The sequence below is a fragment of the Ctenocephalides felis genome, unplaced genomic scaffold, assembly GCF_003426905.1.
Source record: "Ctenocephalides felis isolate EL2017-DRISC unplaced genomic scaffold, ASM342690v1 CF-g0.4_SCAFFOLD_01886, whole genome shotgun sequence".
In the NCBI taxonomy this organism is placed as follows: Eukaryota; Metazoa; Arthropoda; class Insecta; order Siphonaptera; family Pulicidae; genus Ctenocephalides; species Ctenocephalides felis.
This window is the reverse complement of record NW_020538040.1, coordinates 72,194,339-72,211,274: the sequence shown is the minus strand read 5'-3', so window position 1 is coordinate 72,211,274 and position 16,936 is coordinate 72,194,339. Positions and strand designations below refer to the sequence as shown.

Sequence of the window (16,936 nt, the reverse complement as noted above, 5' to 3'; positions counted from 1 at the left end):
TGTAAGTGCCTTACAACAGAAGAATGTTTCTAGATTAGGTTTTTCTATCTGACAACCTGAGAAAAATGCCTGACTGCAGCAAATAACATTGCTTTTGTTAATATTTAGTAAGAAAAATTCTTCATAACATAGCCTTGTCATAACATTGCTCTGTTATGCGGCAGAATCGGTCTATCAGTCTGTTAGAGAAACTTTATTATTATTTACTACCAGACAATGTACCAAATTTAAAATGGTATATCGTATGCAACTAATCGTATTCTATGATTTATATAAATTCTTATTCCCTTTTCTTGTATATTATGTATGTTTGTTAAGCTGATCTCCATGATAGGAATGTGATCTAGCAACCACTATATATGGAGATCACCTCAGACAGAAGAGATCTCATAATTAAATTTAAGGTCTTAAATATTATATGAAATGAAAATAGCTTTTCGGGGCATTGTTGTAATATATATTCACTATAAAATTATATCTATATAATCCTAGTGGTATAAAAACTAGTGGGCATGGCATTGTGCCTTAAGGCAAATTGCTGGAACTTTTTGCACCGTATTTAAAATTATTAAGAGTTATGAATTTTTTGAAATGAATAGATTTTTTAAAAAAATGGAATTTTTGAATTGATGGGACTTCTTTTTGGAAAAATTTTAGCGCTGCATAGCTATTTTAAATACGAAATATAGAGCGCACAACCGCTAAATCTGTCTACCCAAAAATTTTATCAGTTCTTCAATTTGTCAATATAAGTGAAATGTATTTTAAATCATTCGAATTGGATGCTCCATTCTCTGAAAAATTTTTTTTTCATTTTTGGCACTTTTTTCCCTGTATCTTCGAAATGGCTGGACCTAACTTGGCCAAAAACTAATCAGCATATATCCCCATCAATACGAATTGAATTGATTAATCCGTGTTCTCGAAATGGCCGACAAAATATTGTATCTGCACATTACACACAAATACATACATCGATTTTTCTAAGGATTACCAAAATGTTCTGAAGGCTCTGAAACGTAAAGACAAATAAATATTTTTCTTTTCGTTCGTCTTGTGATTACTATGACTTATAGTACGGGAACTTGAATATAATTTTTAACAACAAAAACAGTTGATAATTTTTTACGTAAAATACAATAACCGCCTACAAAGTTTGGCAATTCTATGGTTATGATTATTTTGAATAATTTATAGTACTGAAACATAATATGGTAAACAATTTTGCTCTCAAAATGTGATACTGACTTTTGTAATAAAGTTCTTAAAAGCTCGCAGGTAAATTATATAGTTATTTATCTACACAATAACATCTACTATTGCTATATCATTCAACATTGATACCCATAGAAAAAAGAAAAAAATAATAAAAGCTATTGGTATAACTACCAAGTTCACAATATTAAATGTTACACTATAAAAACAATGTGAAAAATCATGAGAACAAAACATTTTATTTTAATAAAAGTCGCTTACGACATCATTAGTGAACGAAGCATTTGAACATTATTATCTTTTACTTTTTGCATAGAAAGATGACTGCTTTTTATTAAGAGTTGAATTTTTTACTACTTACATTCAATTATATCTTGCCCTTTTGCCGTTTTTATATCACTCAAGACATTTTTGATTTAATTATAGTATATGAAGTATTATTTTGAAATGCATTTACAGCTTTTAGTTTGCACTAAATCAAATATCAATTCGAAACTATGAATAACTGATATTCAATTAATCAATTATAAAATACTTCAGTGTAAATAATTTTAATATGCATATGACTACAGTTTATTATTTCCGGCGAGTTCATTTAATGTTATATAAATATTAAATTGTAAATTGAACGATTAAGCGAACCAGTAAATGAAACTTCATTTGGAAGCGTGATTGATGTAATTATTTACTGAGCAGAGTTAATTATGGCTCTCGTTTGAATACCAAAAATTTTCTGCGATAGCAGATTTTAGACTTTCACCTGAAATTATTCAATTAGAAATATTTAATTAATTAAATGAACGCAATACGAATCGTTGTGTTGAATAATTGATGTTTTTCTATTTGCTAATTATAGCATTATCTAATTAATTAATTAACATATTAAAATATATTTATAATATTATGTTGGCGTAAATTTACGTTTTTTATTTTTAGGGATATGACCATCATACAATTTCAGAAGTTATGCAAAACATGCTTGTGAAAAAAATCAAATAGCTAAATCTCAATTCTTATCATAATTAATTCATAATCAACTAAGTTCGTGCAATTATTTTTTAAACAAAACGCCACGTAGTAGTTTAATAATGCATTAGTAATATCTTTTTTCATATATTTCTTTTCGGACCTGAAAATTTCACAAATGAATTCATACACGGTAAAATTTAAAATAAAATGTAAACTACAACGTAAAATCTCATATAGAGCATAATATAAAGTAAATACTAGAGTTCAAAATTTAACACTCCGCTTTTTTATTACTTTTTCATTATTTTCCAAGCATTTATACTGAGTTTGAAAGCAATTTATATTGGATTAAATAAACAAACTATATTGCATTGCAACTTCAAAGTTTGTTTTATTGTCTATGTAAAATTTTACAACGTTTTTGATTGAAAATACACCAAAAGCATGCGAGATAGAATTTTAGAATAGCCATACACGCAGGAGTCAAAACCTTATGCAGGTTAACTAAGCAATTGTTTTAAAATAGATTTGAACTGTTTAATAATGTATGTTATAAAAATTTACGAAATCGATCAAAGCTATTTACAAAATAGATTGGATCATCGATACTTGATAGACACAGTTTTTTTTTTTTTTTTTTTTTTTTTTTTTTTTTTGGCCTCTGGTAAACATTTAGCCACATACATAATGTACAATATACAGGTAACATATATAGTATATTGGTCACTTACAACTTAATTTTACTATTATTAATAAACCTAATTATGTTAGGATAACAGTTCAGATTTTGCAACAATGATGTCAAATTAAATGGTTTAATCAGTGTTTTTATAGAATGTAGTTCCTCTAACAATTTAGCCCTGCTTGCCTCAAATATACTACATTCTAGTATGATGTGTTCAGATGTTCCGCTTGATGCTCCACAAGGACATGATTCTGACTCTATTATTCCCAGCCTCTTCAGGTGTGCAGGGAAGTTGCCATGGTTAAGCCTTAGTCTTGTTATTGTTACGATGGTACCTCTGTTTTCATCTGCATATTTTCGGAACCACGGTTTCGTCTTCAATTTGGGGTTGACTGCCTTGTAGTGCCGTCCCTTTGTTTCCGACGATCTGTTCCATTGCTCCTGCCATTTTTCCAGTATTTTTTTCTTTGAATTATTTATATAGTCTTTCCTAGTGGCTAGGTTGATCATAGTTCCGTATTCTGTTGCCCATTTTGCTATGGAGTCCGCTTCATCGTTTCCACTAGAACCGGAGTGCGATCTTGTCCATAATAATTTGACTGTATACCCGTTCTCCAATAGCTGTATAAGTCTATTCCATACTTCATATACTAATGTCTCGCTTAGTCGATTAGTATGGAATAGATTTTTCAGTTTATCTATGCAGCTTTTGCTATCGGTAACTATGACTACTTTAGTGATTTTGTGGATTTCTATATATTCAATTGCTTTTTTTATAGCTATTAGCTCGGCTGACCAAATTGAAACGAAGTCTGGTAGTTTATATCCTATTTTGATATTATCGTTTTCATAAAATAAAGCGCAGCCAGTTTTGTTATTAATTTTTGACCCGTCTGTAAATATAACTTTATAATCCTCTATGTTGATTGTATTCGTATTGAATATTTTTTCTATCGTATAACTGTTGTCTAATGTGAAGAAGTTATAATACGGGTGTTTATTGTATTTATTTGTGTCTCCTCTTGTTTCAATTACTTTTATATAGCTATATACCAAGCTTGGTTTTGGACGATTTCTCCAATAGTCACTTGTTAATGTATCTATGGCTACATTCTTGATATTTTCGATTGTTCTATTATTTTGTACTTGGTATTTTTTAAGTACAAATTTATCACTTAAATATTGGAATCTTGAATGTAAAGGCATTTCTCCACTTTCCACCAACAATGCGTTTGTAGGTGTGGAGATCATTGCCCCTATGCACAGTCTCAAACATTTATATTGAATTTTTTCTAGTTTTCTGCAGTGAGGAGAGTTACTGAAAGCTAGACTTCCATACTCCAATGATGGTCTAATTATTGTTTTATACAAATTCAGGGCTGTGGTAGGGTGAGCTCCCCACCATGTCCTATTTACCATACGTAAAATGTTGATTTTTGGCTCAATTTTTTTGATTACTTGATTTATATGTGTTTTGAAAGATAGTTTTTTGTCGAATGTGATGCCCAAAAATTTATTATTTTCTTGTATTTTGATTGTATGGTATTTAGTCGTTAGTGCTGTTCTTTCTTCTAGCTTCCTGCGTCTTGTAAAGATTCCGATTGAGCTTTTTTCGTCCGACAATTCAAGTCCTTTCTTTGCGAGCCATTCGTGGAAGAGATCTATGTTACGACTCATCACCTCATAGGCTTCCTGGAGGCTTGATTTTTCTATATATATCACGACGTCATCTGCAAATTGTAATATTTTGGTACCTGTTTCCCATATTTTTTCTATGTCTCTTACATAAATTGAGTATAAGATGGGACTAAGAATTTCTCCCTGTGGTAGGCCTTTGTAGATTTTTCTCGGGCCTATCAGTTTCCCATTTATTCGGAAGAATATCTTTCTTTCTCGGATGTTGGTCGTAATTGAGTTTATGAATTTTCCTTGTAGTCCAGTGTTAGCCAGAGTATCTTCCAGCACCTCTGGTAGGACGTTATCGTACGCACCTTTAATATCGCTAAATAGAGCAACGACATAGTTGTTTTTTGCCATTGATAGATATAGATCTGATATAAAGATCGTTAGGTTGTCATATGTTCCCATGCCCTTTCTAAATCCACATTGGGATTTGGGAAGTATGTCATACTTTTCTACCCACCATTCTAATCTTCTCTTGATCATTGATAGACACAGTTTAAAAAGCTATTTAATTCATTAATTAGAGTATAGAGTACTTTTGCATTACTTAAAAAAAATCGAAATACTGAAAAGAAAAGTAATTGATGACCCACTTCGAAAATACTGGTCAATATATTTGTTGTATTTTTGTATTTTAACATCAAATTTGAGCAGCGTTTTTTTCCAAAACAAAATAAATTTTAAATCAGTTTGGTATGCTTTATAAATCATTCAGATCGATGTTTTCAGATAAGCAAAAAAATCATTTTCAGGACATGTATGCTGTATACACGCATAATTTCATCAATTATTTCCGAGAACTGCTAAAAAGATGAGAAGGGTTAAAAACATAAGATAAAAATAAAAAAACGCATTTTTGACTTTTGTGTTCTCTACGACTTGTCCTAAGGTACTTGTGCATCCCTGTAATTCATGCTGTGTAGTTAAATCTACCCAATAGATTCATTTTAAATCAATCTGTAAACTCGACCTTTGATTTTGTGATTTTCAGTTTTTAATAAAAATAAATGTCAAATGACAGTGTAATAGTCAAAATTGCGCATTTGGTTTCAAATGTCCATCGCAGCTGCAGGATCACTATATTCCCTAAAATAAATCTTCGAATGTAAATAACAACTACCATCCTATAAAATCAAAAAAATATTCAGATTGGTCGATATGTTGTTAGTATCTGAAATACTACATAAAAACCAGATGTGGGTGGATCAGAAAACATTTGCTTAGTATATCATCACAAATTTCGGAAGAACCATTTAAGAATTACGGTTCTGAAAGCACTAAAAGCGAGCTTTTGAATCTCAAGATCAGATCCAACAAACCCACGGTAATAAGTTAAGTTTACAGAACTATAGACAAGTACAAACTATTATGAAATTCTTTATTGCAGTGGTCAAAAATTAATGCTTATTGCATACCATAGCTAATAATAGACTTATCATAAATTGCTAAATAATAGACCTATCATAAATTGCAAAAACATGAGATTTATTAAGGGAGAATGTAATATTTGAATCCGTAAATATGATAACCTTACATCGAAATAAAAAAAAATTAATCGCATGAAGATTTTTTATCCAATTTTTACGGTTTTTTAATATATTATCTCGTGGATTTTGCTTGTAGATTCCAGGTGTCCCTTCTGAAGAAAAATTATATTACTGCATTGTAGGAGGTATCAAAAAAAGTCCCGTGTTGCTGGCCGGTTTTCATTATTTAAATTTAATCATAGTTCGTAATTATTTTTATTATGGTTATCTCCAAATGTTCTGGGTTTCCTTTCCAGCATTCTCCATTTAATAGCCGCGTGTTATCAGGAAGTCCCCGAGTTTTTCGACGACAGCAATAGCTCTTTTTGTCGGAATTGGTTCCTCAAACAGCGAAACTATCACTGTTTGCACCGTTTTCATACAGTAGACGCTAACTTTCCCGAACTTCGCTCGGACTACCCGATCCGTACCTGACATGAACAAGTAGTTCTGGCCTGCAAGCGTGACGCCGACAGACTTCAAATGATCTTGATTGCCAAAACTGGCGAGCAGTTTTGAGAGCTCGCCTTTGGTCACACCAAAATCTTCCGATTTGGCCCACACCATGCCATCGTGTCCACCAATAGCCGCTTTCGTCACGAGACGCGTTCCTATAAGTTTTTTTTGTATATAGTTCTCCCAACTCATGATTTAATTAGATAACTAAAATTTTCATTTTTTTTTTATTTTTGTATTAAAAAAAACAATTGATATTTGAAAACAAGATAAGATGACACACCAAGTAATTATGTGTTTTATAATATATTTTATACGATTCTTAAATGACGATTTAAACGATATTATGGCGATTCTTAAATGGGTATTTTCGAGTTTCTTTTCCCCCAGAGGCTGTATCTGGTCAAAATTAAAATAGTTAATTGCACTCCAGCATATATATATATATATATATATATATATATATATATATATAGGGAGGTTCTTAAATGGGTATTTTCGAGTTTCTTTTCTCCCAGAGGCTCAAATGCTTCCAAATTGATAAAAAAAATCTCAAAGTTTTAACTCTCTATATTAATTTTAAGATAGCCCGCACTCCAATTAAGGTTCTAAAAGCACTGAAAACTAAAGTTTCAGAAACTTTAGCTTTATTTACAAATAATTTAAATATAAAACACAACTAGGTGTGGTATTTTGCCTTAAGCCAACTTGCAAAAACTTGCCGCAATTCAATCTTAATCAATATGAATTAAGATTTAGCAACTTTTGAAATTGCATTTATTTATTTTTTTAAATTTTGATATATTGTATGAAATATAACATATAATGTCGAAATACTCTGAATATATGTCGGCACGATACAATCATTACTTGATCCTGGAGCATGTGCGATTTTCTTCTGCTTATGGCTTACGATGAGTTGAATTCTGGATAATGAGATTTTGACGCGAATACATATTTTATGTCATTACGTGATGTGCGAATACCAAATTTGTCCCCCAATGAAAATCATTTGTTACCTCTTCTCAATATTAGAATATTTTTAGAAATCTTGGAATATATATCTATATATAGGTACCTAAAGAAGATCTTGGAAAACGTACATCAAATGTAAAGAGATTTTAAAAAATCTTTACTTTTCCATAAGTTTTGTTGTATAATTTAATGTCATCATCGGTAGATATAAACAAATTGAGATTATATATCCACCACAAAGCTCGAAGAACACAGTTCTAATATATATTATATTATTAGGGGGGGGGGGGTAAAATGGGACATCCAGGGGCACTCAGATTCAATGTCTTATTTTTAATTTTGAGGAGATTTTACGAAATAATAGCTACATTATTCAACCAATGCAAAATATAAATTTCATGGATGCACTTTCTACAGAGATAACACTGTATATAACGTTAATCTGGTATTTTGTCAGAAAAATACATGAGCAGAAATGAAATAATTTTTTATTCAATTTATCTCTTGTAAAATAGGCTTTTCTAACTTAATTTAAATTTTTATTTACAATTTGCTATTGTTTACACCTTTGCCGGGGTAAAGGCTCAGTTGGTCCTTTTTACCACTAAAATATTAACAATGTTTTATCAAAAAAACCTTATAAAGGAATGGAATGATCAGTTTTTATTTTAAAATAAATACATGAAAAAATATAAGAAATTGAGAAGCAAGGTAAATAATGTTTGCAAGTTTCTCATAATGGAACGTATCTAGTTCCGAACCGCAGTAATTAAGCATACACAAAAAACTAAGTTTTTTATTTATTGGATTAATTGTTTGTAAAAAAGCATATCAATTTATTGTAATATCTAGGACTTATCAAGGTGTTTACTTGATACAGCAATACTCGCAAAATCCATTTTTACTGGAGATTATGTTTGAGATCTATAATTCCTAGTGGAAATTTTATATAATACTGCTTGATATGGGCTTGTCTGAGGTTGGGATCGAGCCCGGCTTGGTGAGATTATACCTGAATAAGACCAGTTTAAACTAAAATTAAATCATTCTCTTTTGTTTCTAAAATATTTGCCATTGGAACACTCGTCGATATTATATAATAATGGCAGTACGCCCATAGGATATGAAATATGTGATATTTACGTAACACGCGCTCATATACATGCACATGTATAAATTTGAAGGCGTCTTTACAGCTTATTCGATTTTTATGTTATATTTGTGACATAAAATTGATAAATGTATCCGCTGAGATCGATCTGCAACATTCGTGAAAAAATATGAGCCATTTTTGCATGCTTTGCTTGACAAAATAATTTGATTTATACATTATATATACACATTTTCTATTTATATATACAATTTATATAGGGGAGCTGGGGGTTATATGTAAATAGTAACATGCGTTTTGCAACAGGATCTTAAATTACATTAATTTTTTTTTATTAACTTCTTGTAGGTTAAGTTAAAGTAATCGCAAAAAAACAAAAATGAACATTTTTATATATTATTACCTAACAGTAATGAGATGTAAAACTTATTATCAATACAAAACAATAATATATATTACAGAACCAAAGCTAACTTCATTTTAAAATGTTCAACAATTACAATAGCACTTAAAAGTATACTTTCCAAAACATGATCAGTTTTCAAGATTAAAATTTCGCAAAGACAAGTACGCATTTCTTCTTTCCTTTCTGGTTTAGAAAGCATTTTAATATTTGTTGTATCAAACAAGCAATTTTAAAACTAAAAACATGTTAATAAACTTATATATTTAAAAAAAAGGGTGCGCGTAAGGTTCACACGCGATTGAAGTAAAACTTATTTGCTACTGTACAAGATGGCATTTAAGTAAAAATAAAAACATCATAACAATTTTGAATAATGTTTATTAGTATATTAGGTAACACTCGTGATGCACACATTTATTAGAGTCAACCATTATACACATTTATATAATGAAAAATTATAAATTATATTTTTATATTAACATTAAAAAGATTTATAATATTGAAAAACAATAATGTCATTAAAGTCGTACATCAAATATGACATGATCGGTTTGTCATTGTAATTAGCATTTAAAAATGAACCTTCAATAAAGAAATGAAGTGATTGCTGATTGATAAATTCTATAATATTCGTTCACACAGTGGATTATGTTAAACAACGCCTAAACAAATATTGTTTTTGCAACTTCACTCATCATATTATAATTGTGTTTGAAGAACTTTACGTAATTAAAATTAACATACATTCATTGACTGCTTGTATTTTGTTTTTATTGAATTCAAAACTGCTACGTAGAATCAATTAATCTTTCTTACAAGCATGTCTGGCTATGTCAGCCTTTAAAATATATGAATATAAAGAGTTAAGTGTAAATTTGTAAAGAGAAAAATTAATTATTAGATTTATGATTGAAATCAACCAAATGATAAGTGTTGAAATATTTTCTAAACTCTTCTGTACAAGCTTACAAGTAAATATAATATTTTGTTTTACAATACGTTTTCCTGTTTGTGCGTTATATTAGAAAATAACATTTCACTTCTAAAAATATCTGAAGAATAAATCGTAATCGCTTGTTACAGAAGTAACTGACATTTGATATATGTTGTTTATGTTGATGTCACCCAGGAACTCGTAGGATATTGCATCCAATAAGTAGCAGATACAGCGTAATGTAATATCACGTAAACAACAATTGCAAATTTAACAAAAATTGCATTTTTTTTAGTGTCTTTTTTTAATTATTCATTATAGTGGCATCTGATATGAATCATATTTTTAGTGTTTATTACTATTTGAATACTAACTAACTGCCATAGTTTTACAGATGGAAACAGTTTTCCCATCTCTATGTTATGAATTTTATTATTACAATTTGAGTAATCATAATGTTTTTTTAATGATGCAAAAAATATTTTAACTTGAAAAATATTGCTTCATCAGGCTGCCTGAGGTGTATAATAAACTCCATTATTAAATTCATTTGCCTAACCACTTATTCACGGTAAAGCACTTATGAACAACTTGGATTCTTAAAAATATTAATAAGCTCCATATTCTAAATCCAACTGCAAGAAATAAAATTCTGTTTAATATTTCTTACTTTTATTGCTCACAATAAATTTTTACAAATTGGTCATATTTAACAATTTACTTCTATAAATAAATAGAAAAAAATAAATAAAGTTATATTTATGAAACAATGATCAAGTTTAGAATATATTTTACTTATACGTATTAGGTTTATACTTTGAAAAGAATCTACAATAATATAATTTTTTTGGAATTTGTAAAATTTGCTAAACCACAAAAAATGCATTTAATAAATATATTATAAATATAGTAAAATTATATATCACTGTTTGTTATATGTGGTAAAAATAAAATTTTTTTCTTCAAAATATACCAATTTATTTTAGTGTTGCTTGATTCGCGATCTAGAGGCAAAATAATTTATTTTACATAGGACCTAAAAGCGGCGGATATATGAGATTGTAGGAAAAAACACCATTACCAACATCACTAATAATAATTGCGGGACACTTTAATTACAAATGTATATATATAAACATTACATTTAACATAATAACATCTTATTATATAAAAAATGTGACAAACAATTTTGTCCAATATGAAATTAGCTTTTAATCGTCCATGACCATTTACTGGTGAAAATTTTGTATAATTAAATATAACTAAATAATTTATTTGATGAAATAATTAGTGGCTTGGTTGCGATATGGCAATGTGTTCATTATTAGCAAAAGTATATTCGTAGCAATAACAATTGTTTTAAGTGAAAATACCAATTCAAAGTCCTTCATACCATAACAGAAACATATTATATGAAATGAGTAGGCTTATCATATATCACATATTATTCTGCGTACAAGTTGTGTGTTTTATTTATGATATACTCAACTAATATATGTTAATTATTAAATAGTCTAATTTTTTATGCATTTTATAGATAAATCATTATAAATAATTTTATTTTGACGTAGAATTATAATAATTTAGCAATTATTATGACTCAACGAAGCGATCGGTAAAATGTAAAAATTTGATAAACAGATCCAACAGAAGACTTTTCAATTAAATAAATTCCAATAACAACGAGTAACTTTCTGATAAAAATATTTTATTACACATCTATAACAATGTGTGTCAAGTTTCATCAAATTCGCAAAATCCGTTTTTGAGAAAATACAATTAAAACAATTTTTTGCCTCGATCAGACAAGTAAACCGTCCGACGCAATAAACAAAACTGTGCAGGTCCGTCATTTGTGACATATAATATATAATTAATAATATAATATATCACAAAATTTCTGATTTCGTTATTATTGTCGAGTAATTTTAAATTTTATATATGTGGTTGTGTTTCAAATTTATCACATAACGTATAACAATTTTTGTGATTGCTAAAATCACACATGGGGTTAGTTGAAATATACAAGAAATATATATGAATTCAAAGAAGATTAAACTGAATGAGGATTAAACACTATAAATTATATTTGTATTATGATATTAATTATAATTTACGTTAATTTGTGATGAAAATTTATATAACAGAAAACATTACAAATGTGATCTGTATTAATTATAGTTTGCGTTGATTTATGAAAAGAATTACTAAGAAACAAGTCAATTTTTTTTAAAAATAAGTAAAGAATAAAATTTCAGAGGTATTATTGTCGTTCTTTGTCGCTATTACTTAACTTGATAGACGTTGGTAGTGCCTCATTCCATTGAATTTTGTTCTCTTAAATCTGGTTATAATTTTCGTATGTTACAACTAGCCCCAAACATGGGATAAGTTATATTACAGCGAATGATTAAATCTAACAACAATTATTTTTACTGATTTGTTAGGAGAATAGTTACAAAAGCTCCATTTTTATTTCGTAGAAATATAATCAATGGATGTTAAGATAAATTGATTTAAAAAAAAAAACTGTTACAACCAGCCCCTAGCTCGTTTATTATATAATTATGAATACGAATAGTGTTAAATATTTTTTGTCTTCATTAACGTATATTATATTCATACTCATTAAATTCCAAGAAGCACCTTTTGTGCTGAAACTATATAATTAAAATATCGAGGCTCCTAAATGGCTTATATTAAAACATTTATTCAATATGATCTCATAGCTCGGTTTTTATAAAACAGAGTAAATGTTTGCTCTCATTATTCAACTCATTCCGAGGAGAGGAAGATTCTGTATTAACCAAACATTTCCCATTGTTTTTATTATCTTTGTTATAAAAATGAGACAGGGCGCAGACTCCGAAATCGAAAGGAGCGCGAGCGGCCGCCTGTCGCATGAAGTCGTATAATAAAATATTCGCGAAGAAAACTTTGATGGAAAAATAAAGTAAAAAATGTTTGAAATATCTTATATACGGATATGTATATCGCACGCTAAAATACCAATGCGGATAATATACGTGTATTCTCTCATGTACGACACGTATTTATATTATATTAGAATAATATATAAACGTTGTGACGCTCTTTTGAGAAATACGAGACGCTCGAAACTCTCATAAATTACGAGACTGGTTGAAAAAATAAAATAACAAAAATACGTCCCGCGGAAAATGAACGACGAACATGAATGCGGCATGTAAATGATAAAAACATGTCAGTTTTAATAGCGACAACATTTGATACATCGCATGTATGCAGTTTGCAAAATCTGGAGTTTTACATCTTTTCGAGATCAGAACATTATTCTTATCGAACATGTTGAAACAGGGTGAGAAGGGTGAAGCGGTCTTGAACGTTCGCGGGTAAAAAGGTCCACCATTGTTATCTCGAAAACAAGTAAAGTTGAAATTTGTTTAGCAACAATAGTTGAAAGTAGAAGGTAAAGAGGTATTTCTTTTCGTTGTGTTTTCAGTTGTGAGAACTTTTGGCTAGTTTACGAGATCTTAATATATTTTTTAAAATTTACGTTATTTAATGTTTTATAAGATAAAGTGTTATTCTTCAGTTAGATTTAACAGATTTGTTTACATAACCAAAAGAATCAAATGAAACTTTACCAAAGATGTTAACAATAAGAAGTTGCAAATAAAAATATAAATTAAGTTAAAAAATGCAATTTTACAAAAAAATCAAATGAATAGTTATTCCAACTCTGCTCATAAATATTTCTTCGTAAAAATGTGCTCGTAAAATTTTTATTTTGAATTGGTTAAATAATTTAGCTATTATTTCTCAAAATTTCTTTAAAATTAAAAATGAAACATTGAGGATATTTGCCCGATAGCCGTCTCTCTTTACCCTGCCTATGTCGTATGAAAGGACTGATAACAAATTAAAAAAAAACATTACTATAATTAGAAATTAACTGGAAAGTTTGGTTGTTTGTTTGATACGTGTTGTGTGTTGTGATGTAGTTCATTTGGTTTAGGCAAAATAATTGCATAAAGTCAAATTCGACCTCTGTGCCCCGCTCTACCTTATGAAAATATACAAGAAGTTTACAAACGGCTTATTTGGACTTCTCCGTGGATTAGTAGTTAGAGCTATGGAATCTGAATCAGAGATCTGAGATCCTTTAAGCTCAGGCTGCCTGTTATCAAGCACTTGTTACATCGGTATACATTTTTAAATGAAGATAGTAATATAACAGACTTTTAAATTTTACGAGAACAATTAAAAATACATAAAAAATAATACACAATTACAGTATAATAATATGAAACAAAATTTATAAAAAATATTTGGCGTTGTTTTTGTAAAATTATTACTTTTAATAACATTTTCCATAAGTTTTCGATCAGTGTAATTATAGACTCATTTTCCAGAAATTGAGATTTATCTATTTAGATAAACTGTTTTAATTTTAACTTTTTATTTCGAAAATAATATTTTTGATTTTACTAAAATCTAATAAATGGTATTTTCAATTTCATTTCAAACAACTTATAATACCAGAAATTATATTAAAAAGTATAGTGCAAAAAAACATACTTCAATGTATGCTAAAAAAATTAACACATAATAACAAAGAAGGACTGTCCGATCTTTGGCAAAAACTAATCAGCACGATTTCTGGATGATATCTTTCAAATAACTTTTCAATTTTCAAAATCGGTTCATAATTCTCTGCCAAAACGTTGGCAGAAACTATTGCACTTTTTTGTAAATTCCGAAGAAGTTGACCTGTTATCAATTATTGCACAAGTTGTAGAATAATAGTCTGTTATCTAAATGCTATTTTAGATATAAAGGCCAAACTCTCTAATATAGCGGATATGGCATGCTAGATTTTGTAAAACTGTTTCTAACTATGAAGAAAATGTTTTTTAAGTTGTTCAATATATATTCTTGTGTATTAAAAGAAACGTTAATACATGATAAGTATTAGTAATAATAAGTAAAGAAAGATTATATATATATTACAAACACCACATTCTAACTATTCTTTGTAAATGTTATTGATACCTATTAGTCTTGAGTTTGATATTAAATATAAATTGATGTTAATTTATTTAAATTATTATTAAATTAGTTGTTTTTTTTATTCTGAAGTCGCCAATAAAATACATACCCTTTATATAATAATACTAAAAGAATGTATTATTATATAGAGAGTATGTATTTTATAGGCGGCCGGTAGAGCGATCTTGTACTTTTTGTAATTATCAATTTCTGTCGGGGGTCATTTTTATTTCCAACTCCAACTTCAAATCAGAGTGCGTTTAATGTAATAATACATTTATTACAATATTACAACCTCCATAAAACTGTCAATTCATATTAAAGCAGTAAACAACTTTAAATAATATAGACATTCTGCAACAAATCGTTATAACTTCACAGCGCCTTTGTACGACAAATCTGCCTATCATCACTAAACAACTACAAAACAAAAATACCGACCATATATAAATAATATATAAATGATATTGTTAAGCTATTTTTGGAAAAACGTCGACTAAAAAATTAAAAATCGACTCACATAAATACACATACATTGTTTAGGATGGGGATTGTTTAGATGCTTTAGGAGTAGTTCATTGTATATAATCTAATAGCTATTCCAAGGAATACAAAATTGAGTATATTCAGAAAAGTAAAGTTATCTTTTCGGCGACCTAGTCGATAGTTCCTTGAAGTCAGGAATGATCAGCGTCCTCAAATAATGAAAAGAAAAGGATTCCAAACATGCTAATAACACTAGTGAGATTAATTTATTAACGATTTATGGTACAGTAAAACAGATGACACTCGTGAATAATACAGTTATAGTCACAAAACACAATATTTGCAAACTGAAGTTTCTCGCAAAGACATAACTATCTCGGTAAGTTATATTTTTTTATGAATAATGCAAAAATAATTGTTGTTGGGTGTACGTCTTTTATAAATATCCGCACGAGCAGCATAAATATAGAGATATAGTGAATACTAAAAAGAATAACATCGCGATATACAAATATATATGAAACCATTTGGAAACATATCACACATCGGGTAAAGTGAAAAATCAGCTTACGTCTCCGTTCGGAATCAAATCTTCTTACCTCAACCGTAGAGCGTCTAATAGGAAACAAGCGCGAAGGAGGAATACGGATCGACTTGGTGCGTTTTCTGTATAAATCAACGCCTTTTTGGCGCTGAAAATTGGGCGCGAGACGGATTTTTGTCTGCCGCGCTCCTCAGGCAGATCATTTATATTAATGAGGCTTTTTGCGCGTGAGCGGAATGCCTTGGCATTAGGATGGACTAAGGGAGTTAGCGCCACCTAGAAGATGTCGCAAAACTTACACTAAAACTTCGGAATTAGGAAGGACTAAAGTTACACACATGTTAAAACATACATACACACACGTTTAATATATATATATATATATATATATATATATATATATATATATATATATATATATATATATATATATATATATATATATATATATATATATATATATATATATAGGATGTCCCAAACCTATTAAAACAGTTTAGAAAAAAAGTAGCTTTTAAATGCAATTAGTGCTTTCGTGAAATTATGACCAGTTTTGGGTTCTAGTGGTTAAGTTTTATTAACTTCTCAAAGAAGAAGTTTATGTTTTCATAAAAAAATCCGACTCGCTAATTTTATGTTTTCTCGACGTTTTAAGACATTCTGAATCGAATAAGACCAAATTTCGAAAAAGTATGTGTGTGTGTATGTGTGTGTTTGTGTGAATAGATTTTTTGCCGTAAATCGACGATTTCTCCAAAACTGATGGACGGATTTCAAAAATTTAAAAGCCGATGAATGTATCTCTATGAGGACTAGCATTTCTGAGTTTTGTGCGACGATCGGCCGTGCCGTTTCTTTGTAAATTGCAGAAAAGTGAAAAAAAAAATTGTCCACGTTTTAACCCGCAATTCTGAA

General features: G+C 29.1%; 2 protein-coding genes across 2 annotated transcripts in view; one reads left to right on the top strand and one right to left on the bottom strand.

Moving 5' to 3' along the window:
- The window catches only part of LOC113375308 (potassium voltage-gated channel protein Shaw), a 315,710-nt gene that overhangs the window by 196,092 nt on the left and 102,682 nt on the right, over positions 1-16,936 (top strand). The gene's annotated exons all lie outside the window — the stretch shown is intronic.
- LOC113377147 (profilin-like) lies at positions 6,250-6,726 on the bottom strand. The gene has a single exon (XM_026617362.1). The coding sequence runs from the start codon at positions 6,724-6,726 to the stop codon at positions 6,346-6,348; it is 381 nt and encodes a 126-aa protein (XP_026473147.1). The 3' UTR covers positions 6,250-6,345.

What these genes read in the sequence shown, in the direction of transcription:
- LOC113377147 (XM_026617362.1), bottom strand. Translation starts at nt 6,726, where the DNA reads ATGAGTTGGGAGAACTATATACAAAAAAAACTTATAGGAACGCGTCTC.